This window comes from Takifugu rubripes, unplaced genomic scaffold (genome assembly GCF_901000725.2).
Source record: "Takifugu rubripes unplaced genomic scaffold, fTakRub1.2, whole genome shotgun sequence".
In the NCBI taxonomy this organism is placed as follows: Eukaryota; Metazoa; Chordata; class Actinopteri; order Tetraodontiformes; family Tetraodontidae; genus Takifugu; species Takifugu rubripes.
In genome coordinates, this window is record NW_021821632.1 from 269,050 (window position 1) to 296,303 (window position 27,254).

A 27,254-nucleotide genomic window follows, 5' to 3' on the forward strand; every position below is an offset into this window, starting at 1 on the left:
ACGAGCTCCGCTGCTCTGCCTCTGAATGTGCGCCGAGACACTTCAAAAGGCTGCGGATGCAGCGGGGGCCTCGCTTGTGTGGCGTCCACACTGCAGAGTTCTGCATTTAGAAGATTTGGCTTTGAAAATGCTCGAGTCAAATCAGAGAGACGAGGAAAGTGGCTGGAAGGGGAGGAAACGGCCCCAACCAGACCAGGGACGAGCCCAACCAGGCCAGGGACGAGCCCAGCCAGACCAGGGACGAGCCCAACCAGACCAGGGACCAGCCCAACCAGGCCAGGGACGAGCCCAGCCAGACCAGGGACGAGCCCAGCCAGGCCAGGGACGAGCCCAACCAGACCAGGGACCAGCCCAACCAGACCAGGGACCAGCCCAACCAGACCAGGGACGAGCCCAGCCAGACCAGGGACGAGCCCAACCAGACCAGGGGACCAGCCCAACCAGACCAGGGACCAGCCCAACCAGACCAGGGACGAGCCCAACCAGGCCAGGGACGAGCCCAACCAGACCAGGGACGAGCCCAGCCAGACCAGGGACCAGCCCAACCAGACCAGGGACGAGCCCAACCAGGCCAGGGACGAGCCCAACCAGACCAGGGACGAGCCCAGCCAGACCAGGGACGAGCCCAGCCAGGCCAGGGACGAGCCCAGCCAGACCAGGGACGAGCCCAACCAGACCAGGGACGAGCCCAGCCAGGCCAGGGACGAGCCCAGCCAGGCCAGGGACGAGCCCAGCCAGACCAGGGACGAGCCCAACCAGACCAGGGACGAGCCCAACCAGACCAGGGACGAGCCCAGCCAGGCCAGGGACGAGCCCAGCCAGACCAGGGACGAGCCCAACCAGACCAGGGACGAGCCCAACCAGACCAGGGACGAGCCCAGCCAGACCAGGGACGAGCCCAACCAGACCAGGGACGAGCCCAACCAGGCCAGGGACGAGCCCAGCCGTCCCTCACCTGGATCAGGACCGCTCTGACCCGTCCAGGTGAAGCGGCGTCCCCCCCAGGACAACTGCAGCGGCTGAGGCGAAGGTCGTTCAGGGACCCACTCTGGACTTGATTGTCTCTGATGGAATCTCCCGTCTGCAGACATTAGTGGAGCGTCCACACACACACACGCACGCACACACCCACACGCACACGCACACACGCATGCACACACCCACACGCACACACACACACACGCACACACACACACACACGCACACGCACACACGCACACACACACACACACGCACACACACACCCACACCCACGCACACACACGCACGCACACACGCACACACACACAACACGCACACACACGCACACACACACACGCACGCACGCCACACACACACGCACACACACACACACACGCACACACACACCCACACGCACACACACGCACGCACACACACACACGCACACACACACACACACACAGCACACGGGGGACAATCATCTTGCACAAATCTTAACTGGCTGCCACTGTTTGCCTCCGAGCTGCAGATCTGCTTTGAGGACTTCATTCGGCCGTTGCCTAGGCAACGGCACTCTGTCTTTCATGCTGTGTTGATTTGAGGATGTTATTATTTTACAGCAACTGGCATTTTTTAAGCAAAGAACACTGGGGCAGTGTGTTCCTGTCCAGTCACTGGGGGAACTAGAAGCTGGGCGGCACGTCGCAGATTTACTGTCTCCGCCGTCCCTGAGGTCCAACTGTCCCTCGGGTGGCAGCATCTCGTCCCATCCACAGGCTGACTGATCCCTGGGCGATCCCTGGGCGATCCCTGGGCGATCCCTGGGTGATCCCTGGGCGATCCCTGGGCGATCCCTGGGCGATCCCTGGGCGATCCCTGACTGATCCCTGGGCGATCCCTGGGCGATCCCTGGACGATCCCTGGGCGATCCCTGGGCGATCCCTGGGATCCGTCACCACAGCAGCTGCTCGTGGTCCCGCCGCAGACGTAACCATGAGACAGTGGCGGGTCGAGGACACGGACGCTTTACGGGCGTGTGTTTGTCCAAACGTGGCGGGAGGGGCCGCGGGCAGATCTTTACCACGCACGCGTGCACGTGCACGCAGCTCGTCTGTGGACAGAAACGGTCCCTCACGTGTGGTTCATCAACACTCCATATTTATCCTTCTGGTTACCACGAGGTTAGAACCCCTGTGAGCGTACAGAATATTATGGGCTGGTTCTGACGTAGCATGCATTCTCTTGGGACACGTTTTCTCCTTTAGCTCTACTCACTTCTGCCGACTCCTCCTCCCTCAGGCAGACTGGATTATATAAGATTATAATGTGATCATTGTTTGTGTCATCTACAGGGTGAGCAGGGACCTCCTGGAGAAGCAGGACCAAAGGTAACACCTGGCCTGGATGTCAGCTCTTTTTAGTTCTCGAAACCCTTCGGGTTATCTTATTTTTGTTATGTGTTTTAGGGGGACATTGGGCCTCCTGGGCCACCAGGACCACCTGGAGAAATAAAGGTTTGAGTTCTATCAGCACTCAGCATGCTGATATCAGCTCCCTCCGCTTTTCTAAACCCCTTTGAAATGTTATAAAGCAATTCAAAAAACCCTTCTGATCCTTCTGGCTGCTCAGCCAGGGCTTCTGGAGACGACACTGCCAGCTGAGGAACACTCAGGTTTCACTGCTTTCCATCTTTGATTCAGCAAAGTTTATCTGTGATACTGCTCACGTCCCCACAATCAGCCTCTAATGGCATCATTAATTTAGCTCAGTGCCATATGAGTCCATTTAGCTTATCTGGGAGTGCCATTAAAGTGGTGAGTGGCTAATTTAGCAGTGGGGTTATGGATGTAGACACAGTGAGGACAACTCCCCGCTGGTAAACATCATTAGAGCAGAACTTTGGGAGGGTGATCCAGGCACAGCTGCTCTGCGGCGATGCTGCCCTCTAGTGGCGGAGCCGCGAAAATACAGAAACAGGAAGTCAGCAGGAAGCTGAATTAAGGACAGATAAATGATCAGAGAAGAGGAGAAAAAGCATCTTCGTGAAATTTAAAACCTGATTCCAGCCTCCAGACACCTGAGCAGCAAGGGTCAGGCCATCTCGGGCCGCTGGTTATAACGGGACGTTTTTTGTGCCTTTAAACCCTTTATTGTGCGTTGGGGAGCAGTTGGACTATTTCGAGCTCCGCTGCCAGGATGCATCTCCTGGAGAAGCTGATACTGGTTTAATTAACTAGATAATGAGATGTTCTGTATCAACAGTGCCTGAAGTGGATCATCCTAAATGATTCACTTGTGTCTACCTCAAGAAGAAGCTGATATTAGCCCAGGAGATAACTGCAGTCACCTGTCTCAGGGCCTTGGTGGATCTCTCTTGCTCTCCCTGTGCGTGTGTGTGTGTGTGTGTGCGTGTGTGCGTGTGTGTGTGCGTGTGCGTGTGTGTGTGTGTGTGTGTGCGCGCCTGCCTCCTGACTAAGCCGTCACACACTCTGTCACATTCAGCCCACAGCACAGTGTCTCTCTTTCATCTTATTTTCTCTCTCTTCCTCTACCCCTCTGTCGCATGCACACACTCTTCCTCCTCCCTCTCTCTTCCTCCTCCCTCTCTCTTCCTCCTCCTCCCTCTCTCTCTCCCCCCATAGTTCCCTGTCTCATCTCTCCTTCTTCCAATATCTGTGTCCGTCCAGGGAGTGCAGGGGCCCCAGGGGCCGCCTGGCCGAGATGGTCCCAAGGTCTGTGTGTTGGATGTTATAATTAGCTATTATGCTAATCGCCTGCTGTTCCCAGGCCGCTGGGCTCCGCCGCGTCTCTTCTAAGGCGGCGTCCTCCCTCGTCCGCGGGACCGTCCCGCTGAGAGAACCACGGTCTTCTCAGAGGCTTTTAAAATGATTGGAGTCAAATTGTGATAAAGGCTCTGACTCCGGCCTGGTGGCACTGGTTCGGTGTCGGAGGATCCAGATCCAGGAAGTAGAGTTCTACTCAAACTAGCCAATAAAGGTGTTGTTTACCGTCTGTTAACTGTTGCCGTGCTGAGCTATAATGTTGAGCATGATCACTTAATCTTTATTTCATCTACAATTACATAATGACTCAGGTTATTCATCCCACAGAGGGAAAATGGCTTATTACACCCGTTATTACACAGAATCCCTGAACAAACCGCAGGGGTTTGGTACCTTGCTCAAGGGCATCAGGCAGCGCTGCCCAACACCTCCTGCTACCAGCCTGCTCTCAGAATACTGGTCCACAGAGACCAGGACACCGTTCAGATGGAGAACATGGAGAACTTTAATGGACTTCACTCCTCTGTGTGTGTGTGTGTGTGCGTGTGTGTGTGTGTGCGTGTGCGTGTGTGTGTGTGTAGTGTGATGTGTGCGCGTTGTGTTGTGTGTGTGTGTGTGTTCTTTAGGGAAACGGCATGGATCCAGTGTCCCTGCGCCTGTTGGACCACCAGGGCAAAAAGGTGAGATCATCTCAGATGGATAGATAGGTGAATGGACGGAGGGATGGACGGACAGGGTGTCCCACAGCTGACCCAAGCTGTCCCCACGTCCACCCACTACTAACAGGACAGTCAGACTGGTCCAGACACCTTTCTGTCCCCCGTCCACCCACTACTACAGGACAGTCAGACAGGTCCAGAGACACACCTTCTGTCCCCCGTCCACCCACTACTAACAGGACAGTCAGACTGGTCGCAGAGACCCTTTCTGTCCCCCGTCCACCCACTACTACAGGACAGTCGACTGGTCCATGAGACACCTTTCTGTCCCCCGTCCACCCCACTACTAACAGGACAGTCAGACTGGTCCGAGACACCTTTCTGTCCCCCGTCCACCCACTACTAACAGGACAGTCAGACTGGTCCAGAGACAAACCTTTCTGTCCCCCGTCCACCCATACTAACAGGACAGTCAGACTGGTCCAGAGACACCTTTCTGTCCCCGCGTCCACTCACTACTAACAGGACAATCAGACTGGTCCAGAGACACTTTCTGTCCCCCGTCCCACCCACTACTAACAGGACAGTCAGACTGGTCCAGAACACCTTTCTGTCCCCCGTCCACTCACTACTAACAGGACAATCAGACTTCCTTTGTTAATGGATGGGGGGGGGGGCAGGGCTGATTCCCTGGATGAGGGGGGGCAGGGCTGATTCCCCGGAGGGATCAGGCTCCGATCAGGATGGCAGCATTTGCCTGTGCTCTCCTCAGGACCGACCTGCCTCTGGTTCCTGCCTCTGGTTCCTGCCTCTGGTTCCTGCCTCTGGTTCCTGCCTCTGGTTCCTGCCTCTGGTTCCTGCCTCTGGTCCCTCTGATCCTGACACTTGTTATTTCCTCCAGTTTGGATGCTGCTCTTTTTAAATGCCAGCGTTTGGACCATTAAATGTCAGCCGCTGTGGTTTCTGCTTCATTAGCGCTCTTGCTTTGCAGATGTTCTCCTTTGAGAAAGAAAGAAATTAACATCTGGAAACTGCAGTTTGATGAGCAGGCCTGTTTCCCGGTGGGAGGTTTTGCTAACTTTAAATGAGTTTTTGGTTCCTTACTTACGTTCTGCACCTTCTCTGGGACCTTCTGGGTGCTCAGGAGGTTCCTTCTGGGTTCCTCTGTTCCCCCCTGTAACTGTCCCAGTTTATGGGTCGGTTAAAGTCGGGTTCAGGGACGTTTGTGAGGAATGTTTGTCATGTCCCCTCAGCACCTGGTCGCTACGCTAACATCAGTAGCTTTCCCCTTTTCCAGGGTGTGAAGGGAGAACCTGGCTCTTCGGGTGTGACAGGGCTGCCAGGGTTCAAAGGTCACAAGGTGAGTACCCAAATAGAGTTCTGCTTGATTTCACGTGCACACCTGTCAACGCTCTGCTAATGCTAATGCTACCGGAAGGTTCTGCGTCCTGGAGACCCGAGAGTCACAACTGTTCTGCTGTCTTTTAGGGGGAAACCGGAGGCGCTGGCCCCGAAGGATCCAAGGTTCTCTGCTCGACCCCTGACAACACACACACACACACACACACACACACACACACACACACACACACACACACACATAATAACACGCCGGCTCTGGCTAACGGCAGCTCCTGCTGCAGAACAGGAAGCAGGATTCACTCGTTCACGCCACCGTTGGCTTCTGGTGTGTGGGGGGGGCGGTGACGCCGGCCTCGTTACCGACGTGCACGGGCTGATGATGACACGAACACGCCGTGCGCGGCAGGAGTGACCAGTCCCGGCGTGCTGTGAATAGCTTGTTTTCTGCCACGTGCACTCACAGAACACCGCCCAGAGCAGCAGAACGTCTGCAGCTGCAGCCGCAGATAGAAGTCAGGTTTGTTAAAGGTCACCCCCCCCCCCCCCCCCCAACGCCCGGGTTTCTCTTATTGGCTGCTGGTGGTAATCGTGACCTTTTCTCCACTTAGACTCGCTCGCCAAATGAAGACATGGACCAGCACACAGTGATACGGGCCTAGATCAACACGCTCACTTTCAATCTCACCTTTGCACACATGGAGTCACAATAGCACTTATGTAAACACACTCTCACACCTGCAGGAAATCATGATGTCTGTGTGTGTGCAGGGGGAGCCAGGCACGGACGGAGAGCCGGGCCATCCAGGCGTGATGGTGAGTGGGAACTCCCTCAGAGCGCCACTGGGTGGCAGCAGAGCAGAGTCTTAGTTACGCGCGTCCTGTCGTTCGCTTCCTGCAAACAGTTGCTTCTTTAGGCCAAAGCCTGTCGTCCTAAAACCCTCAGTGTTCCAGCAAATGACAGGAAAAGGGGAATTGTGTTGCCGTGGCGATGGAGGAATCGGTGAGTGGGGATCAGATCCAGCTGCGGAGATCAGCTGGATTCTGAATAAGATCCAGTCATGGAGGTGAAACGCAGATCTGCATAATCGATTTGGGGCTGTGAGATGAGGCTCCCATCAATATTTGCTAATGAACAGATACAAGAGTGTGAACATCTGGGAACATCTGGGACATCCAGCTGGAGCCCTCAGCTTTGTAGCTGAGTGAGAACAGCAAATGGGCAGCGTTTAAAATCCACCGTTCTGCATCGATTTTGGACCAATCGATCTTCACAGCCCAGGATGGGCTTCTGTGTGTGTGTGTGTGTGTGTGTGTGTGGGGGGGGGGGGTGTTGCTGCAGTGATGAAATCAACGCGGCTTTCATGTGACGCACTCTCAAGGCTAAAAGCGTCAGTGCTGAATCACAGCGGCTGAAAGGAGCCTGACATGTTTCTCTCTGCACACACTTCCTGCTTCCTGCTGCAGCTTCAGGAACCTTTTCTCCTCTCTGCCTCCACCTCTTATTCCCCCTCTTTCACCAGACCTTCTGCAGCTTCGGGAACCTTTCTCCTCTCTGCCTCCACCTCTTATTCCCCCTCTTTCACCGGACCTTCTGCAGCTTCAGGAACCTTTTCTCCTCTCTGCCTCCACCTCTTATTCCCTCTCTTTCACCAGACCTTCTGCAGCTTCAGGAACCTTTTCTCCTCTCTGCCTCCACCTCTTATTCCCTCTCTTTCACCAGACCTTCTGCAGCTTCAGGAACCTTTTCTCCTCTCTGCCTCCACCTCTTATTCCCTCTCTTTCACCAGACCTTCTGCAGCTTCGGGAACCTTTTCTCCTCTCTGCCTCCACCTCTTATTCCCTCTCTTTCACCAGACCTTCTGCAGCTTCGGGAACCTTTTCTCCTCTCTGCCTCCACCTCTTATTCCCCCTCTTTCATCAGACCTTCTGCAGCTTCAGGAACCTTTTCTCCTCTCTGCCTCCACCTCTTATTCCCCCTCTTTCACCGGACCTTCTGCAGCTTCAGGAACCTTTTCTCCTCTCTGCCTCCACCTCTTATTCCCCCTCTTTCACCAGACCTTCTGCAGCTTCAGGAACCTTTTCTCCTCTCTGCCTCCACCTCTTATTCCCTCTCTTTCACCAGACCTTCTGCAGCTTCAGGAACCTTTTCTCCTCTCTGCCTCCACCTCTTATTCCCTCTCTTTCACCAGACATTCTGCAGCTTCAGGAACCTTTTCTCCTCTCTGCCTCCACCTCTTATTCCCCCTCTTTCACCAGACCTTCTGCAGCTTCAGGAACCTTTTCTCCTCTCTGCCTCCACCTCTTATTCCCTCTCTTTCACCAGACCTTCTGCGGCTTCAGGAACCTTTTCTCTTCTCTGCCTCCACCTCTTATTCCCCCTCTTTCACCGGACCTTCTGCGGCTTCAGGAACCTTTTCTCCTCTCTGCCTCCACCTCTTATTCCCCCTCTTTCACCAGACCTTCTGCGGCTTCAGGAACCTTTTCTCCTCTCTGCCTCCACCTCGTATTCCCCCTCTTTCACCAGACCTTCTGCAGCTTCAGGAACCTTTTCTCCTCTCTGCCTCCACCTCTTATTCCCTCTCTTTCACCAGACCTTCTGCAGCTTCAGGAACCTTTTCTCCTCTCTGCCTCCACCTCTTATTCCCCCTCTTTCACCAGACCTTCTGCAGCTTCAGGAACCTTTTCTCCTCTCTGCCTCCACCTCTTATTCCCTCTCTTTCACCAGACCTTCTGCAGCTTCAGGAACCTTTTCTCCTCTCTGCCTCCACCTCTTATTCCCTCTCTTTCACCAGACCTTCTGCAGCTTCAGGAACCTTTTCTCCTCTCTGCCTCCATCTCTTATTCCCCCTCTTTCACCAGACCTTCTGCAGCTTCAGGAACCTTTTCTCCTCTCTGCCTCCACCTCTTATTCCCCCTCTTTTAGACGTTGTTCTCCTGAGCCGTTGTGGAGGCAGAAGATCCGATGCTGCGTGTGTTCCTTATATAAACTGGCGCAGCGAACGGCTGCTTTATTCGTGTGGCGCAGCAGAACGTCTGACTTCATCAGCAGGACAGCAGCAGCATTTAAAGTTGAAGCAGCGCCGCAGATATCTGAAAACTGCTGCTACCTTCTAATGTTGCTGCTCACAGAGCTGCACACAAGCATCAGAGCAGAGCAGGACAGAGCAGAGCAGGACAGGACAGAGCAGGACAGAGCAGAGCAGGACAGAACAGAGCAGAGCAGGACAGAGCAGAGCAGAGCAGGACAGAGCAGAGCAGAGCAGGACAGAGCAGAGCAGAGCAGGACAGAGCAGAGCAGGACAGGACAGAGCAGGACAGAGCAGAGCAGGACAGGAGCAGAGCAGAGCAGAGCAGAGCAGAGCAGAGCAGAGCAGGACAGGACAGAGCAGAGCAGAGCAGAGCAGAGCAGGACAGGACAGAGCAGAGCAGAGCAGGACAGAGCAGAGCAGAGCAGAGCAGACAGACAGAGCAGAGCAGAGCAGGACAGGACAGGACAGAGCAGAGCAGGGCAGAGCAGAGCAGGACAGAGCAGAGCAGAGCAGGACAGGACAGGACAGAGCAGAGCAGAGCAGGGCAGAGCAGAGCAGAGCAGAGCAGAGCAGGACAGAGCAGAGCAGGACAGGACAGAGCAGAGCAGAGCAGAGCAGGACAGAGCAGAGCAGGACAGGACAGAGCAGGACAGAGCAGAGCAGGACAGGACAGAGCAGAGCAGAGCAGGGCAGAGCAGAGCAGGACAGGACAGAGCAGAGCAGAGCAGAGCAGGGCAGAGCAGAGCAGAGCAGGATAGAGCAGAGCAGGAACTTCCACATCAGTAATGCAGAAACATGAACTCTGATGGTCCGACCTCAACATGTATGTTCCTAACTCTCCCCCCTTCTTCCCTCCCCCCCCCCTTCCATCTCTCCCCCCTTCTTCCTCCAACAGGGTGAAGCAGGACCCAAGGGAAGGAAAGGAGAGGTGTGTGTCTCTGCACTGTTAGATATAGTCCATCCTTTGTCCTGCTCTGCAGTCAGGACCTCGACAGAAGACGAACAGAGCGATACCCCAGAGCAGCCCTCCATCTGCCCCCCGGGGCAGAAATATACATCACAAAAGCAGCCCCCCCTAAAGGAACACTCATCTGAAATATCAAACACTTGTGCTGCTAAGAGAATCACAGTTTACTCACACACACACAGTTTACTCACACACACACAGTTTACTCACACACACACAGTTTACACACACACACACTCACACACACACAGTTTACTCACACACACACAGTTTACTCACACACACACAGTTTACACACACACACACACACACACACACACACACACACACAGAGTTTACACACACACACACACACACACACACACACACACACACACACACACACAGAGTTTACACACACACACACACACACACACACACACACACACACACATGAGTCCAGCCTGAATTTTCTCCTTTTCATCCATTGATGCTGTGAAGTTCCTGGTTTCATTTCTGTCCCTTGTGCTTCCTCAGAAAGGAGAGACGGGCGACGCCGGCCCCAGAGGGACAGAAGGCAGGAAGGGGGGTGTGGGACACATGGGTTCTGTGGGTCCTCGGGGGTTTCCTGGGCAGGATGGACTGCCAGGACATCCAGGAGCCCCGGGACACCCTGGGAAACCTGTAAGTGAGCACCTGCAGCGAGCAGATTCTATTGAAGCAGAAGCAGATGTGCAGCTGCAGATGTGTCTGCGGAGGCTTCCAGAGCTCACCCAAGACCAACGGTGTCTTCTGGTTTTCAGGGGAGGAGTCCGTCAGACCAGGAGCTTCTGAAGCTCTGCACCGACGCCCTGCGTAGTGAGTGACAGGGGCCACCAGGCTCAGCCCCTCTGGGGCAGCTGGCTCCAGCTCACCATTCACCAGCTCACCATTCACCAGCTCACCATTCACCAGCTCACCAGCTCACCATTCACCAGCTCACCATTCACCAGCTCACCAGTTCATCATTCACCAGCTCACCAGCTCACCATTCACCAGCTCACCAGTTCATCATTCACCAGCTCACCAGCTCACCATTCACCAGCTCACCATTCACCAGCTCACTATTCACCAGCTCACCATTCACCAGCTCACCAGTTCACCATTCACCAGCTCACCATTCACCAGCTCACCAGTTCACCATTCACCAGTTCACTATTCACCAGCTCACCATTCACCAGCTCACCATTCACCAGCTCACCAGTTCACTATTCACCAGCTCACCATTCACCAGTTCACTATTCACCAGCTCACCATTCACCAGCTCACCAGTTCACTATTCACCAGCTCACCATTCACCAGCTCACTATTCACCAGTTCATCATTCACCAGTTCATCATTCACCAGCTCACCAGTTCACTATTCACCCGTTCATCATTCACCAGCTCACTATTCACCAGCTCACCATTCACCAGTTCACTATTCACCAGCTCACCATTCACCAGTTCACTATTCACCAGTTCACTATTCACCAGCTCACCATTCACCAGCTCACTATTCACCAGCTCACCAGTTCACTATTCACCAGTTCACTATTCACCAGCTCACCATTCACCAGCTCACCATTCACCAGCTCACCATTCACCAGTTCACTATTCACCAGCTCACCATTCACCAGCTCACTATTCACCAGCTCACCATTCACCAGTTCACTATTCACCAGCTCACCATTCACCAGTTCACTATTCACCAGTTCACTATTCACCAGCTCACCATTCACCAGCTCACTATTCACCAGCTCACCAGTTCACTATTCACCAGTTCACTATTCACCAGCTCACCATTCACCAGCTCACCATTCACCAGCTCACTATTCACCAGTTCACTATTCACCAGCTCACCATTCACCAGCTCACTATTCACCAGCTCACCAGTTCACTATTCACCAGTTCACTATTCACCAGCTCACCATTCACCAGCTCACCATTCACCAGCTCACTATTCACCAGTTCACTATTCACCAGCTCACCATTCACCAGCTCACTATTCACCAGCTCACCAGTTCACTATTCACCAGTTCACTATTCACCAGCTCACCATTCACCAGCTCACCATTCACCAGCTCACCATTCACCAGTTCACACTGATCACTAGAAACAGACTCTTTGTTGCAGCTGTTATAATTCAGTCCAATAGTTCTTGGAATCAGAGTGAACACAATCAGTTCATTCAGCCCCTCCTCCTCCCACTTCCTCCCCCATCCCCTCCCACTTCCTCCCCCTCCCACTTCCTCCCCTCCTCCTCCTCCCCCATCCCCTCCCACTTCCTCCCCCCCCTCCTCCCCCTCCCACTTCCTCCCCTCCTCCTCCTCCCCCATCCCCTCCCACTTCCCCCCCCCTCCTCCCCCCTCCCCTCCTACTCCCCCCCCTCCCGGTTTCCTTGCAGATCACCTTCCAGCACTACTACAGTCTCTCAGCCCCCCAGCCCGATGTGAACGTTGTCAGAGCATAAAAGGACCACCAGGACAGCCAGGAGCCCCAGGTCCCAAAGGCTCCATGGGCATCCCAGGCTACCCTGGGGGGAGCGGCGCCCCTGGTTACCCGGGACCCCCTGGAGTGCAGGGTCCAGCAGGCCTCAAAGGTATGAGCTGAAGCCTGAAGGACAGGATTATGTTGTTTGCATCCAGCCTACATAATAGAAGGTGACAGGATATCTTTCAATCAGCCTGTAAATCCTGAGACAAACAAGACGATAAATAACAACAAAGAGCAACCGGGGAAATTTACTGTTGCTTTCAACAGTGATTAAAATCAACGAGTAACAAATTGAAGAGGTTGATGTTGAGCGCGTCTCATAAAACTCCAGCATCATTAAAGTCGGCGGAGCACAAAGACGTAACGGTTGATCAGCGCGGCGCAGCAGCACCACGCTCAGCTGTGGACGCTGGTCCTGGTCAGGGAGACGGGACAGGACACAGGCGTCCACCATTGTGGACGCCTTTGGCTGCAGGGTTCCATGAGGAGAGTCCCCAGAACTAAAGAAGGGGAGCAAACCTAAAGTTCCAGCTGAGTGTTCACTGTGTTATAACACTGTTATAATGGGTCACTGTTGCAGGTGACCTTGGTCCCCGAGGGCTTAAAGGCAGCATCGGGGAAGGTTATCCGGGACCCCCAGGACCTCCCGGACAGCCAGGTTTGTTGCTCCACTCACAATTCTGGTCTTTTAGGATCTGCTTCCCGGTGTAACAGAACTGCCTCTTTTGTCTCCCGTCTTCCTCAAAGGGGCTTCGGGTCCTCGCGGCTTTGATGGAGTTGGCCGACCTGGCAACCAGGGAATCCCAGGGAAGCCGGGACCGCCAGGAGATCCCGGCCAACGGGGCAATCCGGGACCTCCAGGCGTCTGCGACATGTCCATGTGCTACCAGACGTACGACCTGAGAGAACACTACAGGAAAGGACCCAACATGTGATGGCACAACACCGGGAGCAGAACCGTTGTAGAGACTCCTACACGGCCACCGCGACTCTCTGCTGACACAGGGTTCAGAGGTCGTGTGTGTGGGAGCAGGACCAGGACTGTGGCTCAGAACGCCGGCAGGAAGCTGCAGCTGTTCCGTAACACTTCAAAGTGTCCTGATTGTGACACGGCTGTTGGGTTTTTGTAAACATCAGGAGACGTTTAAGATTCAGGTTTGAAACAGCTACCTCCACTTTGATCCACATGTTGAAGTCGGTGCTAAAAGGCTAGGCTAAGCGTGCTCACGTAAACTCAACTCATAACTTATTTTAGCGGTGACCCGTGGGTCTGTAGTGGTTTTTTTAGATACTTTCCAGATTGCAGACCATTATGTGACCGTTATGTGGTAAATGCTCCTGTGACTCATGGGGCTTCCTTCCTCTTTTGGAGAATTGAATCAAACAGTGGGAAACATGTACGCTTTTGTTTTTAGCGCACATCAGGTGCATTAGCAGCAGGTTCGAGCATGAGCCGCCTTGCTCCACCACACCGGCTGCACCGTCTCCTTGTATCCATACCATGAGGCGAGGGAGAGGAGCGGCTGCATGCTAGCTTTCCTTTCCTGTCAGGACACACCTTTTTTTACCAGAACCAGATGAGGATTCGTCACTTTCTGGTGGTTTTTCTTCTTCTCACCACAGAAAAATGTGCTTGAGTTCAAAAGTCCATCCTGCTACCAGAGCAGATCAACTGTTCCACCTCCGGCTCTTTGTGCTCTTCTCTCTTTTGCTGTTTGTTGTGGTTACCAACATCACACAGATTGCCGCACCGCTGATCTCCCATTCCTGGGTTGTCATGAATTCTCATATAATGGCCTTTATTTACCTCACCTGCAGATTTATGTGGGCTTCTATTAATGTGACGTATTGCTGGTTTGTAAATACATCCTGGCTGCTTTATGTAAAAAAGGCTCCTGGATTAATTTGTCGCAGGCACTCTTTACAGACCTAAAATGTCGATTCAATCCATCTTTACAAAGTCATTACTTTTATTTTCCCAGCACCATTAGCTGCTTTTACTTTTGATTACCTTTAAATTTCCATCAACCTGGGTTTACCTGCATTTGTAATTTTAATTAAAAGATCTGGAAGGCTCGTATAGCTGACTTTAATCTGAGATATATCTGCTGGATCGTTTTGAAAGGACCAACAGCTGAGGTAAAGAAAGAGCAAGTAAGAACAGCTGAGGTGAGGAAATCTACCACAGTTACCACAATTAGCACTAAATATTCTTGTTTGTGCAACAATATTACCACAAAGTGGTTCCACGTGGATTCTTTATTTTGACCAGGAGGAACCCTGAAGGGTAAATGTTGTAGGAAGGAATTCAAATTCAGCTCATTTAAATTCAAGATTCAAGATTCAAGAGTACTTTATTGATCCCTTTAGGGGGTGTCCACCAGGGAAATTAGCATCTCCAAAGAAACGTACAGCACTGTACAAAATTTCCCACCACCATTACACCCCATTAAACCTATTAAAGATAATAAAAATAGAATAAAATAAGAAATAAAATAGAATAAATTAAAAATACAATATGAATATAAATATAAAACTATAAAAATGTTCCGGTCCTTCTGTTGGCCCTCCTCCCCCCCTGTGAGGAGTTGAACAGTCTGATGGCTCGGGGGATGAATGAGTTCCCCAGTCTGTTGGTCCTGAACTTGGGGAGGCGCAAATTATAGTGTAAGCCAACGATTGAAGCCACCGAGGAGCTGATGCCAACCCCCACACCCCCTTACCAGGGCTCAATCAACACTGGTCTGGTCCCCAAAACCAGCACCAGGTTCTGACTTCATGAAGGCCCAGATGACGGCGAGAGCTCAGCGCCAACGGGAGCAGTTGGTCTGGTCAGCTGCATAATGGAAAGACTTAAACCCCCCAGGAAAGAAGAGAACCTCCCAAATGCAGATTGGTTTACACCTTTGTGTCGAGGCAGTTCTGGTAACTAGCAGGACGTTTGGGGCCCCTGGGCCTGTGGGGGCTCTCGAGTGTGCATGGTTGTTTGTTCGCCCTGCGTCTTGCCCTGCAACCCTGTTATGGGGAGAGCGGAGGAAGATGGACGCATGCACCAACATGAACTGCACCGACCGAAGCAAAGGTAGGCCACAATCCCTCCTGTGGCACAGCGAACGTGGTCCACAGGGCCGCGCTGCAGCCAAAGGACAGATCAGACACAGAGGTCGGGAGAACGCACCAGCAGCGGCAGCAGCAGAACAATCCGTCAGCCCCCACCAGTAACGAGCTCACGGAGGAAAAGGAGGAGATAAGTGGTCCACGTGTTCCCACTGGGAGACACCTGGACACCTTACCGCAGATGAATTAGTGGCACCGCAGGAAGCAGGAGGACACTACACCTGTTTACAAGTGCAGGAAAAGAGTGTGGTGTGTGTGTGTGTGTGTGTGTGTGGGGGGGGGGGGGTGGGGGGGGGGGGGGGGGGGGGCTCAGTGCCGGCTTATTTGGAGTCCACACGAGTGAGGATTAACCTGCGAAGGATAAAGGCAGGGCAAGAATCCAGCAGGAGAGTTCTCCGTCACACTAACGCTGCAGAAATTACACGTCAGCAGGACGAGCTCACAGCCGCATCCTGACAGGAGAGGATTAAGAACCAACAACCTGCTGGATCAGACAACAACCGCTGGAAAAAGTGTTTTATGACGGCGTTTCACGCTGCTTTAACCACTGCTGCAAATACCTGCCTCAGTATACATGTTTCCTATGAGCAAGGCACCAAGCACACACACACATACACACGAATAAAACCAATGCTACATGGACAAAAGACATATTTACATCTCATATTTGCTTAATTGGTTGAGTTCATTTATAAGATATTTCTTATTTCCTAACTATTAGTAAAACTAGTGAATAATGCAAATGTTATTCAGGTTTCAGAAATAATACAACTATAATGACAACAGCAAGTATGGATAATGATGATGATGATGATGATGATGATGATGACGATGACGATGATGATGATGATGACGACAATGATGAGTTTTTCCTTGTATATGGAAGCCTGGAAGGGTCTATCCTCCCACGACACTAATGGATGTTTCATTTTACCCATTTTAAATTGAAAATCGGTGTATCTTACAAATGGCCCCTTGGAGGCAAAAATGAGATCTGAAAGTCAAATGGGAGCGAGAACCATTGAGATCAAAGGAATCAATTTTTGTTCAATATTGTATTACTTTCAAATTGTCCTCACACTTAATTCAAAACCTCCCCGCTTCCCTTCACCGTGTGAAAATGAGCAAATTACGCGAGCAACCACAATTCAATGCGTTCATTAACACCGAGTGCAGCCTTTTCACGGAGTCCTGGCCCAGACGTACCCCCCCACACACACCGTCTGAAACCCCTGCAGAGTCCTGCTCATGTCTGCCGTTGGATAATAAAGGTTGTGTTTCCAATAATTAGACCCATTAGGGGTCTAGGCTGATATTGTGTCCTAGACCACAGGGTCCAGAACAGCCTGAGGACCTTCAGAGCCCCTTTGGGCCACCTCAGTTAGGCCTGAATGTGATGTGGATGTCTACAGACCGGGGAGGAGATGAGTCCAGTATTTTGTATACTGACACACATTCTTGTGGTTCCTCCTTCCTCATTTTCGCTGACTTATAACTGAATGATGATGTGAGTCAGTCGGCGCTGACATGAAAATCACCCAGCAGGCAGAAGCATTTTGGCCAGAGAACCAGGACCTCGTAGCACGTCTGAGTCCTTCTATTGAGCAGGTGAATACCAGCCTTTCAGACTCTGGACTCCACTGTGTTGAGCAGTTTACCCACCATGCCTCCGCTTCTATTTTTGTTCCCTCTTTCAGCTAAAGATGGAAAATGCAACATTCATCGACGACTACTACATCTATGACTATAACAACTCCACCCCCGTAAGTCCGTGTAGCAGGGTGGACGATAACCTCCTGGGGGCCCGGCTCTCCATCCTCTTCTACTTCATGTTTCTCTTCAGCTTCGGTGGAAATTGGCTGGTTTTGGTCGTCCTCCATCGGTGAGTGTGGGCAGCAACACTGATTCACTAATGCAACCGTGGAATTGTTGTCCTCACTTACAGATACATGCGAGTGTGTGTGTGTGAGTGTGTGTGTGTGTGTGTGTGAGAGAGAGAGAGAGAGAGAGTGCTCGGAGGTTAAGGCCACTGACTGTGAAGTGTTCAGGGGGCTGAATGAGAACAAGCGCTTGCTGAACTGCTCGTACGTGAGTCACCCCAAGATGAAAACTTACATGCAGAGGATGTCAGATCGGTGGGATCTTTGAAACGCAGCTTGCAGCCTGATGTTCCGCCGTGTGTTCTGCAACTGCTCCCACAGCTAAATCCTGAAGAGAGGCAACGCCACGGCCACATGGGAGCCCCAATTAGGCCAGCAAGTAATGAGATGGCCTAAGAAATAAGGTTAACATGAGATTGGACGCCTGAAACTTCCGTAGTTCCGTAGAGAGAGTGAAGTACAGTCTGAAGGGAGGAACGTAGTACTACAGTCATTATATTTACAGTCCATCAGCAGTGGTCCTCAGGCCACTTGGCCACCAAGACCAGCATCCAAGGTCAAGGTCACATGGAGGGAGTTGAACCAGCCACCTCGACAACTACGTAATGTGGTTGCACAAGTCTGCAGACCTTCCTATGTTGATGTGACTGTTTTCACCACTAAATAGTTCCTAATTTTGCAAAACACTCACTCTGTTCCCTGAAAAGAGGTTGAAACTGTGAAGAATCAGGTTGGTGTTCTTCAGAATAGGATAATGACTCTCGTTGACTTTGGCTTAGAGGTTCCTTGTCCTACATCGCAGTCATGCAGGCCGCTGCCAACTCGCCCCCGCAGCCGATTGGCTCCGGCCCGGTCGGAGGGGTTATTACACCGCAGCAGTGTGACCTGATGGGAAATGTTAGGGCAGCGGAGCAGCTTCTAGTCATTCAACCGTGATTCCTACAGTCGGAAACGCACATTTAAATTGTGTGGTGGATTGGTTAGCACCTCCTGCAGAAGTGTGCACATCTGGGCTCCTCAGACGTTTGCTCAGGACCCAGACTTCATGCTTAGTAACCTCAACACAAGCTTTAAAGGCTGGGCTGCAAATGGCCTCATGGCTCACTACACACTCAAAGGTGTGAGTCTGAGCTTCCAAAAGGGGTCACTCCTATTTTCTGAAATTGTCCTGCTGGGATGCCATTTTGGACAAGTGTCCACTCTGTCATGAGGACGGGTTTAAAAGGAAAACATTGTATTTCGGGGACGAAGGCGGCCTGCAGTGTATCGAAGAAGACAAACACTTCCTGGGGGTGTCACAAAGACAGGAGACGGCTGATAAAGCACAGAATGAGTCAAAATGGCTGCAGTGACCCCATGTTCACCTTACAGGACATAATATGACAATCAGGACCAACTGTTCATGCTTCTGGGTTTCTCTAAAGATAAACTAATATTTGGTTACGGTCAGATGGGAAACAGGGTTCCGGTCAATGAAATTCCTGTTCAGGTAAATATGTGTGATTCTTACAAATCAGAAAAAAAGAATGGAGATAAAAAGAAGTTTCTTCTGTCAACAATGACCTGAACAAAAGCAAAAGAAGGTCCTGGTTCTGGAACGACCCGCTTCAGAGACCCTGGACCTGAAGCGCGATCATCTGTGAGGTGGCCTCTGGACAGCTGTGAAGAGGCGATACAACCCAACTGGAGGGTCCCCCACATGAGCCTGGTCCTGCTCAAGGTTTCTTCCTGCCACTGTTGCTTGTTGGGGGTCCGGCTCTGGGATTCTAACAGACGCTGATAACTAAAGACGAACTGAACTGGAGCTAACCTGACCTGACAGACAGCCCATATATGAAAAGGTGTTTCAGCAGAGGCTCAGTTTGAGGGTGTATGCACACAAGCCGCCTTTAAATACAAGTTTTGTTTTCATCCACATTAAAAAGGAGGAAAACCTTCTGACATGTTCTCACACGCGTTTCAACAGGAAAAGGACATTTTTTCTAATCATTACCTCATCCAGCGTCACATTTAATTAAGAGATTGAGCTAAGTGGCTGAAGGAAATAAAAAAAAAAAAAAAAGACACAATGTTCTGTTTGCATGTTTAGCTGAAGGTCCGAAACCACCTTAGGCTCTCTGCTCAATTTCACCTGTGACAGGTGTTTGTTTTCAGAGCAGAAGCTCCTTCTCAGGTTAACGTGAGCAAACCAATGAGAAACCAACCAACCAAAACACATTTTTACAGTCTGAACTAGAATGATGGGCGAAACATCTGTTGTCTCCAGGTTTGAGAAGATGACCACGGTGACCAACATCCTGCTGCTGAACCTGGTCTTGTCCTCCATGATCTTCATGAGCAGCCTTCCCTTCATGGCCGTCTACATGCAGCTCTCCAACTGGATCTTTGGTGACGTCATGTGCAGGATTGTTGGAGGGATGTACTACCTGGGCATCTACAGCTCCGTCCTCTTCCTGACCCTCCTCACCTTCGACCGGCACCTTGCAGTCGTCTACTCTTTGAGTGTCTCACGGATGAGGAACCTGAGATATGCCGTCATCTCCTGCGTGGTGGTGTGGCTGGTCAGCGTTCTGGCATGTGTCAACAAGATGATGCTTCACACCTCATTCTTCCATTCTGCTGAAAAAAGAATGTACTGTGATGAATATCCTCTCAGCTCACCTTACCATTCGCAGCTGAAGGCAGCTGGGTTTTACATGCAGCTTTTTCTTTTCTTGCTCGTTCCTCTGGCCATCATCATCTACTGCTACGTTAGGATTGCCATCACCGTCATATCCTCCATGCTGGCCACCAAGTTCAAGATCGTCAGGTTGATATTTTTCATTGTGGTCTTGTTTTTCTTGTGCTGGACTCCCTTTAATATTGTTCTGCTCTTGGATGACACAGACATCTGTGAGGAATCACAAAAACGGGGTTATGTCCTTCAGATCACTCGGAATCTCGCCCACCTTTATTTCTGCATCAGCCCAATCCTTTACACATTTGTTGGACGGAAGTTCCAGAACTACTTTAGACAGATGTTGGTAAAACGGTTCCCGGCACTGGAGAAGCATGTTTCTGTGAGTCACAGTGGAACTAATGGGTCTACCAGAACAACGCGGAATGACCTGTAGGAAGCAAATGCCTGCTGTTATTGATGGTCCAGAAACCCCTGGTTCACCTTCACATCGATCAAACAGCTCCCGCAGGTTGTGCATCAAGCTGCTCACAGAACAGCCCACCTTCAGTGGGCAGCGGAACCCACAGCAAATTACACCACCTGGAAAATATTCAATTTGTTTTGTTAATGACACAGATTCATTCATTCTAGTTCATTCTGAGTTTTATCTTTAGCTAGCTGTACGTTTGCTATTTTAGTGTCCAGGGTTGAGTCTGGTGCCAGTAAACCCAGCCTGGGTTAACAGGTGTTTATTGCCAAAGAAACAAAATAATCTCTGGTCTTTAAGCATGAAGAGATGACGAGGGGGAAATATGTCTGCCTGGAAAAAGATAAAAAACATTTTATTCCATTAGTCCCCCCCAAAAAAAACAAATAATCACAGCTCTCCGCAGGTAAAACAGTTGCAAGTAATGTGCAGGTAATCCAAGAACAAGCAGAGAGAAAGCCTGCTCCCAGCATACAGGTGTTTAACCATCTGGCAGCAGTGGACGAGCCACCACAATCATGGACCTGGCTGCAGCTGCGCCTCATTACAGCAACTCCAAGCAGCTGTCGCCCCTCTGCACCTTCAACCTGCCAGCAACACCAACGCACCAGGGTTCGGAAGCAGAAGCTCTGAGGGACGTTTCAATTAGAGCCAGCTGAGAGGACTGTTGACCCAGACGCCGATGAAGATGGTGATGATGAAGAGGATGATGATTATAATAATGCTGCTGATGAGCATGAAGAGGATGGTGATGATGAAGAGGATGATAAAAAAGATGATGATGGTGGTCATGATGATGGTGGTGATGGTGGTGATGATGATTTTGGTGGTGATAATGACAAGGATGATGATGAGATGTTGGTGGTGATGATGATGAGGATGATAAAAAAAGATGGTGGTGATGATTTTGGTGGTGATAATGACAAGGATGATGATGAGATGTTGGTGGTGATGATGATGAGGATGATAAAAAAAGATGGTGGTGATGATTTTGGTGGTGATAATGACAAGGATGATGATGAGATGTTGGTGGTGATGATGATGAGGATGATAAAAAAAGATGGTGGTGATGATTTTGGTGGTGATAATGACAAGGATGATGATGAGATGTTGGTGGTGATGATGATAATGATGAAGAGGATGATGCTGGTGGTGATGATGCTACTGCTGATGAAGAAGAGGATGATGAAGATGAGAAGGATGATGGTGGTGATGATGATGCTACTGCTGATGAAGAAGAGGATGATGAAGATGAGAAGGATGATGGTGGTGATGATGCTACTGCTGATGAAGAAGAGGATGATGAAGATGAGAAGGATGCTGGTGGTGATGATGCTACTGCTGATGAAGAAGAGAATGATGAAGATGAGAAGGATGATGATGATGATGATGATGAGGGACGTGTGGATGGTATCTTAGGGCCGTGATGAGCTGAACTCTCATTGTATCCTCATGTTTGCTGCTGTGGAATAAAGAACTTTCATCAAACGTCCAACAGTGAAGGACCTTTTATTTGGCTCTTTTCCTTTGGGAGTTTGTTTCTGGCTCGAATCACCTTGAGTGAAGGTCAAACCTCAATGCAAAGCAAAATAGAACAGAAATGAATGAATAAAAGGTGCAGGTGTGTTTGGCCGCCTTCAAGGCTGGTTGAGGAAAATGACACAAGACTGAGAAATGAAGCACTAAACAACTGACTCACACTTAGTTTTTAACAAATAAGACCTGCTCTTGGCTGAGCCAGATGAGAGGTTCCGTGTTGCCCCGGACGATCACCTGCTATAACGTCTTGTCTGGTGAGCCTCTTCAGGTAATCACTCAACATGAAGCCGCGCGGTGACGTCTTGAACGCCTGTGTGGGTCAGCTGACCTGCATGCATAAACAACAGGCTGCTCGGTGATGAGGTGACCGATACGATCAATGATGGACTCAACGTGCACGCCGTCCCCCAGCAGCTCGCTGCCTTTGGAGGTGTCGGCATCCAACCAGATGGTGTCTGACTGCTTCAGTTCTATAAACTACCAACCGATGGACATAAATAACCCCCTCCTGCAGATGAAACCACCCTTTAAAGGCAAATGAGGGATTATTTACAAATGATCCGCTGGAACATCAACTACAGTTTTTGGAGTGGATTAAAGTGGATCCTGTAGGTTGGGAGGGATTTGCAAATCACTCTATTAACAATGTCAGTTCTTTTATTGGATTTGGAGTTTGGAGAAGAAATGATTCATTAAATCATGAGGTGTTGGAAGTCCGGATGGGATGTTTTCATTTGGTTTGTGTTGTGTTGTGTAGCTGCGTGAGAGCAGCTCAGCTCACAAGCTGCTAACGTTATAGTTCAGACTAAACCTGGGGACAAGCACTGATGACGTTGGACGGGTGTGATGGGGGTAGTTACACTTTTTCACTGAGGTCAAGTTAAGAGCATTCTGATCACACACACTCAGACTTTTATTTCCATCCCAGAAAATCACGCCGACCTTTCATCAGTTCTCATTGATCCACAATTGTTTCTGCCCAACATAGAATGAAACAGCCTGAAAAACTGCCATTTCAGTGGCATAAAGCCAGATCTAGAGTTAGTGCGGTGTGTGTGTGTGTGTGGGGGGGGGGGGGGGGGGGGGGGGGTCAGGCAGAGAGGCAGTGATTCCTTTTAGATTGAAGGACAATAATACAGACACAAGTAATACAATAGACAGTTTAATTCAAAACCAACTAAATGACTGATTTCAACCCCAGACTCTGGTCATTGATCAGAGGGTCTATTTATAGGAGCATAATGATCAGAGTAGCACATTTTTTCTTTTGACTGGTAACATTTTGGAGGTGCTGCTGTGCTCTGGGGGCAGCAGTATTCAAACTTTTCCCCTTTTCATGATATTATTATTATTGAGTTTTAAACAAATTGTGTTATCCCCTCACATAGACACAAATGAAGCCTTTTTAATCAAAAATTGTTATTGTCTGGAGAGAAATCAATTCCTATTTATGTGCATTTAACTGAATGAAGTCACCAGTTGGTGATATTATATGAACCCGCTCTGCCACAAACTGCAAAATAAAATTTGATTGCATGTAGTTCCTGATGTGAAAGCAGCTGTGCCGATTCAATAAGAAGGCTGACATTACCTGCATGCAATAAAGCTCAAATGTCGCTCTAAAGTTGGCCTGCGTGAGCAAAAGGCTGCTGCGAACAAAAGCAGCTGCTGGCTCGTCCCAGCAGTTGGGGAAAGGAGGAATTGAAAAATCAACTATTTGGCAAAAACACTGTAAAACTTTGCTCTCAGTGGGGATGTGGAGAATAAAGGAGATATCTCCCACTTCACCTTCATGCTGGGTCTCATTTTTGCCTTTTAATAGAAGTGTCAGAGAGCTCTCTGGGGGCCCCCAGTTGGAGAAGAATTAATTGCCGGATTAGAGCTACATGCACCCTCTCTCCATCTTGACTTATAACATGGCTTTAGGGTCTGCAGTATTTATGTGTGTGTGTGTGTGTGTGTGTGTGTGTGTGTGTGAAGTAGATATCCATGAGGTGGAAGCGGGCTGTCTTCTCCTGAGTTTCATTTCTGTTTCCTACAGACTCTGAAGGAGCCTTGATTGGTTGGCAACAGGCAGAAATATGGCATCAACGTTGCTCCAGGACACGCTGGTTGATAGTGTCCTCTTTAAAAAAGATGATCACATGATCCAGACGTCTCCGTCCACAGGGGCCCCTGTATTTCAGACGCAACTCAGAGTCAGAACTGATTAAAACCCAACGGTTGTTCATCCCAGCAGGGCCGGAATTCCCGCCCAGCCCGTTTCAATAAGGAAGCCTCCTCGTTGGTGCCGTGGACGTTTCCTCCTGCTCCACATCTTCACCCTGATTCCCCAGAGTCTCTGCGTCTTCTGAATATACTATGGCCTGGAGATGATGGCGCCATGCGCTGAACGACTGCTGGTTCTGAAGGCTGTACCTTCAGAACCACTGTTCTGGACCCGTTCCACCGGATTCACTCGGTGGCTTCATTCACCTCATGCCATCACAAAATACTGCATTTGGGTTTTGATTCACACTCTCCAAATTTGGAATTGGGTTTTGGATTTCTGAGGTTAGGGATCACCGAGTTAACCACGTTGTTCTCAGCTCAGGTTCGTCTCTTTGGGCTGAACCAGAACAGCGTTTTGTCTTTTCAACTCTTGCGTAACACAGTCAGCTGTTTGGGAAACGACACGTCCTCCCCTGAGATGCTAACCCGTCTCGATGTCTCCGAACATGCACAGATGTGCTCAAACTCCGTCTGGGAGGGACGTAACCTGCTGCTGCACCAGGTGTCTCCTGCACTAACACCAGAAGTGTTCATCTTTCTGCTCTGAATGGCTTGATAACGTCTCCTGAAGCAGAGGTGAATCGTCCATCTCTGATGAACAAAAGGCCTGACGTGACGTCCTTTCTCTTCTATCTCACCGTGCTGCTGGTTTATTACTGCTCAGTTCCACCATAAATCTTTCTTTGTGCAAACTCTGCTCATAATGTTGGCAGAAATGAAGTGATGGAGCACACATCTGTGGTAGCTGGGCCTTGTGGAGGTGGCCTCGGTGTCACCAAATGAGTTAAAGTGTTGATCCCAGAGGCCTCGTATTTGACACATGGATGTTGGATCATAGAGCTCAGACACGCAGCAGAAAAGCTGCTTTGTTGAAACTGATTTTTCTACAAATCCATTTGAAAGTGGAGGTTCTGACCTTTAGAGAGACACTGTCCAAGCCTTACTGAAGCCGTGATCATCTCCAGTGATGCTTCATGAATGTGAAACAACAGGGAAACCACCTCACCCCGATATTACTGTTGCTGCTTCAGTAGACACGTGTTAATCTTTAGCAGATTCCCTGGAGCCCCAGCACTTTATAATAGATCATCTTTACAAAATTCTCCTTCTATCCTCATGTGCTCACTCAATTATCGATAACTGCAAAACCGTCTGCTTTTGGAGAGCCATGCTTCACCAGAGGCGTGTTGGGTTTTAGCTCCACCAAGGTGGTTCTGTGACTGTTAACTAAAGAGGTTCATGAGATTTGAATGAAATTCTCAGGAAATATTGATAATGGGCCAAAGAAGAGCTCATTAAATGTTGGTGATGTTCCACAGGGACGCTCCAAAAGATCAAGGCCATGGGGCTTTGATCATAATCTCAGTGACTCTGTTATGTAACCTTGTATTACAGCTTCCTGTATATGGGTGGAGGTCACAATATGTGGCAGGATCCTTGATGCGCAGCTTTAGATGGGGACTGAGTTCCCTGAGAGAAAGTCAAGGTGAGATCAGTGTCTGCTGGTTGCACATCAATAAAGCTGCTGAGGTGAGACGAGCCGGTTCCTCCAAAGGTGCATTTAGCGTTTGAGAATTGTACAATTAAACGTTGTCAAGACAACATTCAGAAAGGCGGAGACTGGAGGCGAGACGTTGACGGTGGAGCTAAACACGATGAATGAAGAGGAGCAAACGACGTAGCATCGAACAGCATGCCATCGGCCCAAAGACTGAACAACAGGAACCCGACTTCCTAAATCTTTATCAAAGCACGCAGGCTTTTGGTGGGACGACGGGACCTGTCCCCCTGTCCTGAACAGACCAGAGCAGGCCTGAACTAAAGTGTGTTAGGGTTAGGGTTAGGGTTAGGGTCACCCCCCCCCCCGTGCTGACTCCACAGTTTTGCTTCGTCTGTGAACATCGTCTCGCTGATCGCTGCACTTGTTCCCAAACCTCCGCTTTCCTTCTCTCGGGTTTCCTGCTTCATTGATCGATGTCAGTAATGACTCACGTCTCATTTGAGACTGTAATTATTAGCCTATGAATTTATCCTGCAAACACAGTCTTGGCAAGCAGTCTTTTAGCTTAAAAGAACACTGTGTTGCTATGACAACTGACCTAAAATGTACAATTTGGCAAGTTACCATTTGCTGCTGCAGGCTGTCATGAAAAGTCATTGGGGTGTTCACAGGAGAACAGAAGCCACTGGTCCTGCCTGACAGGCAGCCGTGCAGTGAAATGGTTATTACCTCTTTGACGAACACATCCAGGAAGCGTTTCTAATGCTAGAAACCAACTGTGGTAAAAATACCATTCACAGACCGCACTGGGGGCTGCCTCCACTATCCAGGAAAGGGAGGCCCAGCTGTTTAGCGGCTTTACAGTCGCAGCCCCGTTTGCTCCTGCGCTGGTAGCTGGTGTTGGTTTGAATGCGATAGCTTAGACACGCAGCTCGGGGAGGACAGCTGTGTCACTGCAAACGCAGGCAGACAGTTAAATTAACAGCAACATGAGGCCGCTGCTGACGCCCCTGGCCTCTGTGGGCGTTCGTCCCTTTGTTCAAATCCTTTGTTTTGTCTGTGTGTAATAGTGGAGATACAGATGGAGGCTAAGGAGGGAGGGGCACATCAGGGTGACTGCTGATTACTGCCGGGATATATGGTGTAGACCCTGGCAGGCCACCATAGGGGGCGTCGATGCTTGGTACCGACGCTCAGCATGACGAGGAGCAGTGCATGTTGGACGTTATGCAGAACATCATTATTTCATACATTAATATAGACGGGTATTACTCAACATGTATATTGTGTCTTGCATTTCTGCTGTTATGATGCATAAAATAAGAGCTTAAAAGTGTCAAACACCCCCCCTTAATCATCTGGAGCTGTGGGGAGTCATCCATGACTCCTGATATTACTGTCTAACGGGGCTTGTTGCAGCTGAGGGGAAATTTGGAATCTGAGGATTCTATTTTTTAAATAATACGCTATTCTCTTGATGACTGCCTACAGAGCAAAGAGGAAGCTACAAAGCAGAAGAATTTGTTGACATAATACAGAACGTACAAT

The 27,254-nt window shown here is 50.3% G+C and overlaps 3 protein-coding genes and 1 long non-coding RNA gene across 4 annotated transcripts in view; 3 read left to right on the plus strand and 1 right to left on the minus strand.

The window, feature by feature from the left end:
* The window catches only part of LOC105416973 (collagen alpha-1(XXI) chain-like), a 16,874-nt gene extending 12,806 nt beyond the window's left edge, over nt 1–4,068 (plus strand). The window contains exons 18-20 of the mRNA XM_029831939.1: nt 2,313–2,348; nt 2,427–2,474; nt 3,648–4,068. Coding sequence (XP_029687799.1) covers nt 2,313–2,348; nt 2,427–2,474; nt 3,648–3,776 — 213 coding nt within the window. The 3' untranslated portion in view covers nt 3,777–4,068. The remainder of the gene's footprint in view (nt 1–2,312; nt 2,349–2,426; nt 2,475–3,647) is intronic.
* Nucleotides 4,069–5,658: 1,590 nt separating this feature from the next.
* Nucleotides 5,659–14,328, plus strand: LOC105416972 (collagen alpha-1(XXI) chain-like). The gene is made up of 9 exons (XM_029831949.1): nt 5,659–5,762; nt 5,891–5,926; nt 6,533–6,577; nt 9,689–9,721; nt 10,277–10,423; nt 10,543–10,597; nt 12,164–12,358; nt 12,833–12,910; nt 13,000–14,328. The coding sequence occupies exons 3-9, from the start codon at nt 6,575–6,577 to the stop codon at nt 13,185–13,187; spliced, it is 699 nt and encodes a 232-aa protein (XP_029687809.1). The 5' UTR covers nt 5,659–5,762; nt 5,891–5,926; nt 6,533–6,574; the 3' UTR covers nt 13,188–14,328.
* A 2,522-nt stretch (nt 14,329–16,850) lies between these two features.
* On the plus strand, nt 16,851–21,201 carry LOC115248306 (C-C chemokine receptor type 3-like). The gene is made up of 3 exons (XM_029831947.1): nt 16,851–16,977; nt 17,067–17,251; nt 19,516–21,201. The coding sequence occupies exons 1-3, from the start codon at nt 16,897–16,899 to the stop codon at nt 20,360–20,362; spliced, it is 1,113 nt and encodes a 370-aa protein (XP_029687807.1). The 5' UTR covers nt 16,851–16,896; the 3' UTR covers nt 20,363–21,201.
* Nucleotides 19,050–20,308, minus strand: LOC115248327 (uncharacterized). Its single transcript, XR_003887232.1, has 3 exons — nt 20,198–20,308; nt 19,946–20,116; nt 19,050–19,868 (listed from the first exon to the last, which is right to left on the minus strand). It is a non-coding gene; the product is annotated as an uncharacterized lncRNA (long non-coding RNA).
* Nucleotides 21,202–27,254: the final 6,053 nt, after the last annotated feature.

Coding starts and splice junctions, on each gene's coding strand:
- LOC105416972 (XM_029831949.1), top strand. Junction 10,424..10,542: donor CGGGACACCCTGGGAAACCT/GTAAGTGAGCAC, acceptor TCTGGTTTTCAG/GGGAGGAGTCCGTCAGACCA. Junction 12,911..12,999: donor AGGACCTCCCGGACAGCCAG/GTTTGTTGCTCC, acceptor TCTTCCTCAAAG/GGGCTTCGGGTCCTCGCGGC.
- LOC115248306 (XM_029831947.1), top strand. CDS start 16,897: ATGAAAATCACCCAGCAGGCAGAAGCATTTTGGCCAGAGAACCAGGAC. Junction 16,978..17,066: donor TGAGTCCTTCTATTGAGCAG/GTGAATACCAGC, acceptor TCCCTCTTTCAG/CTAAAGATGGAAAATGCAAC. Junction 17,252..19,515: donor GTTTTGGTCGTCCTCCATCG/GTGAGTGTGGGC, acceptor TGTTGTCTCCAG/GTTTGAGAAGATGACCACGG.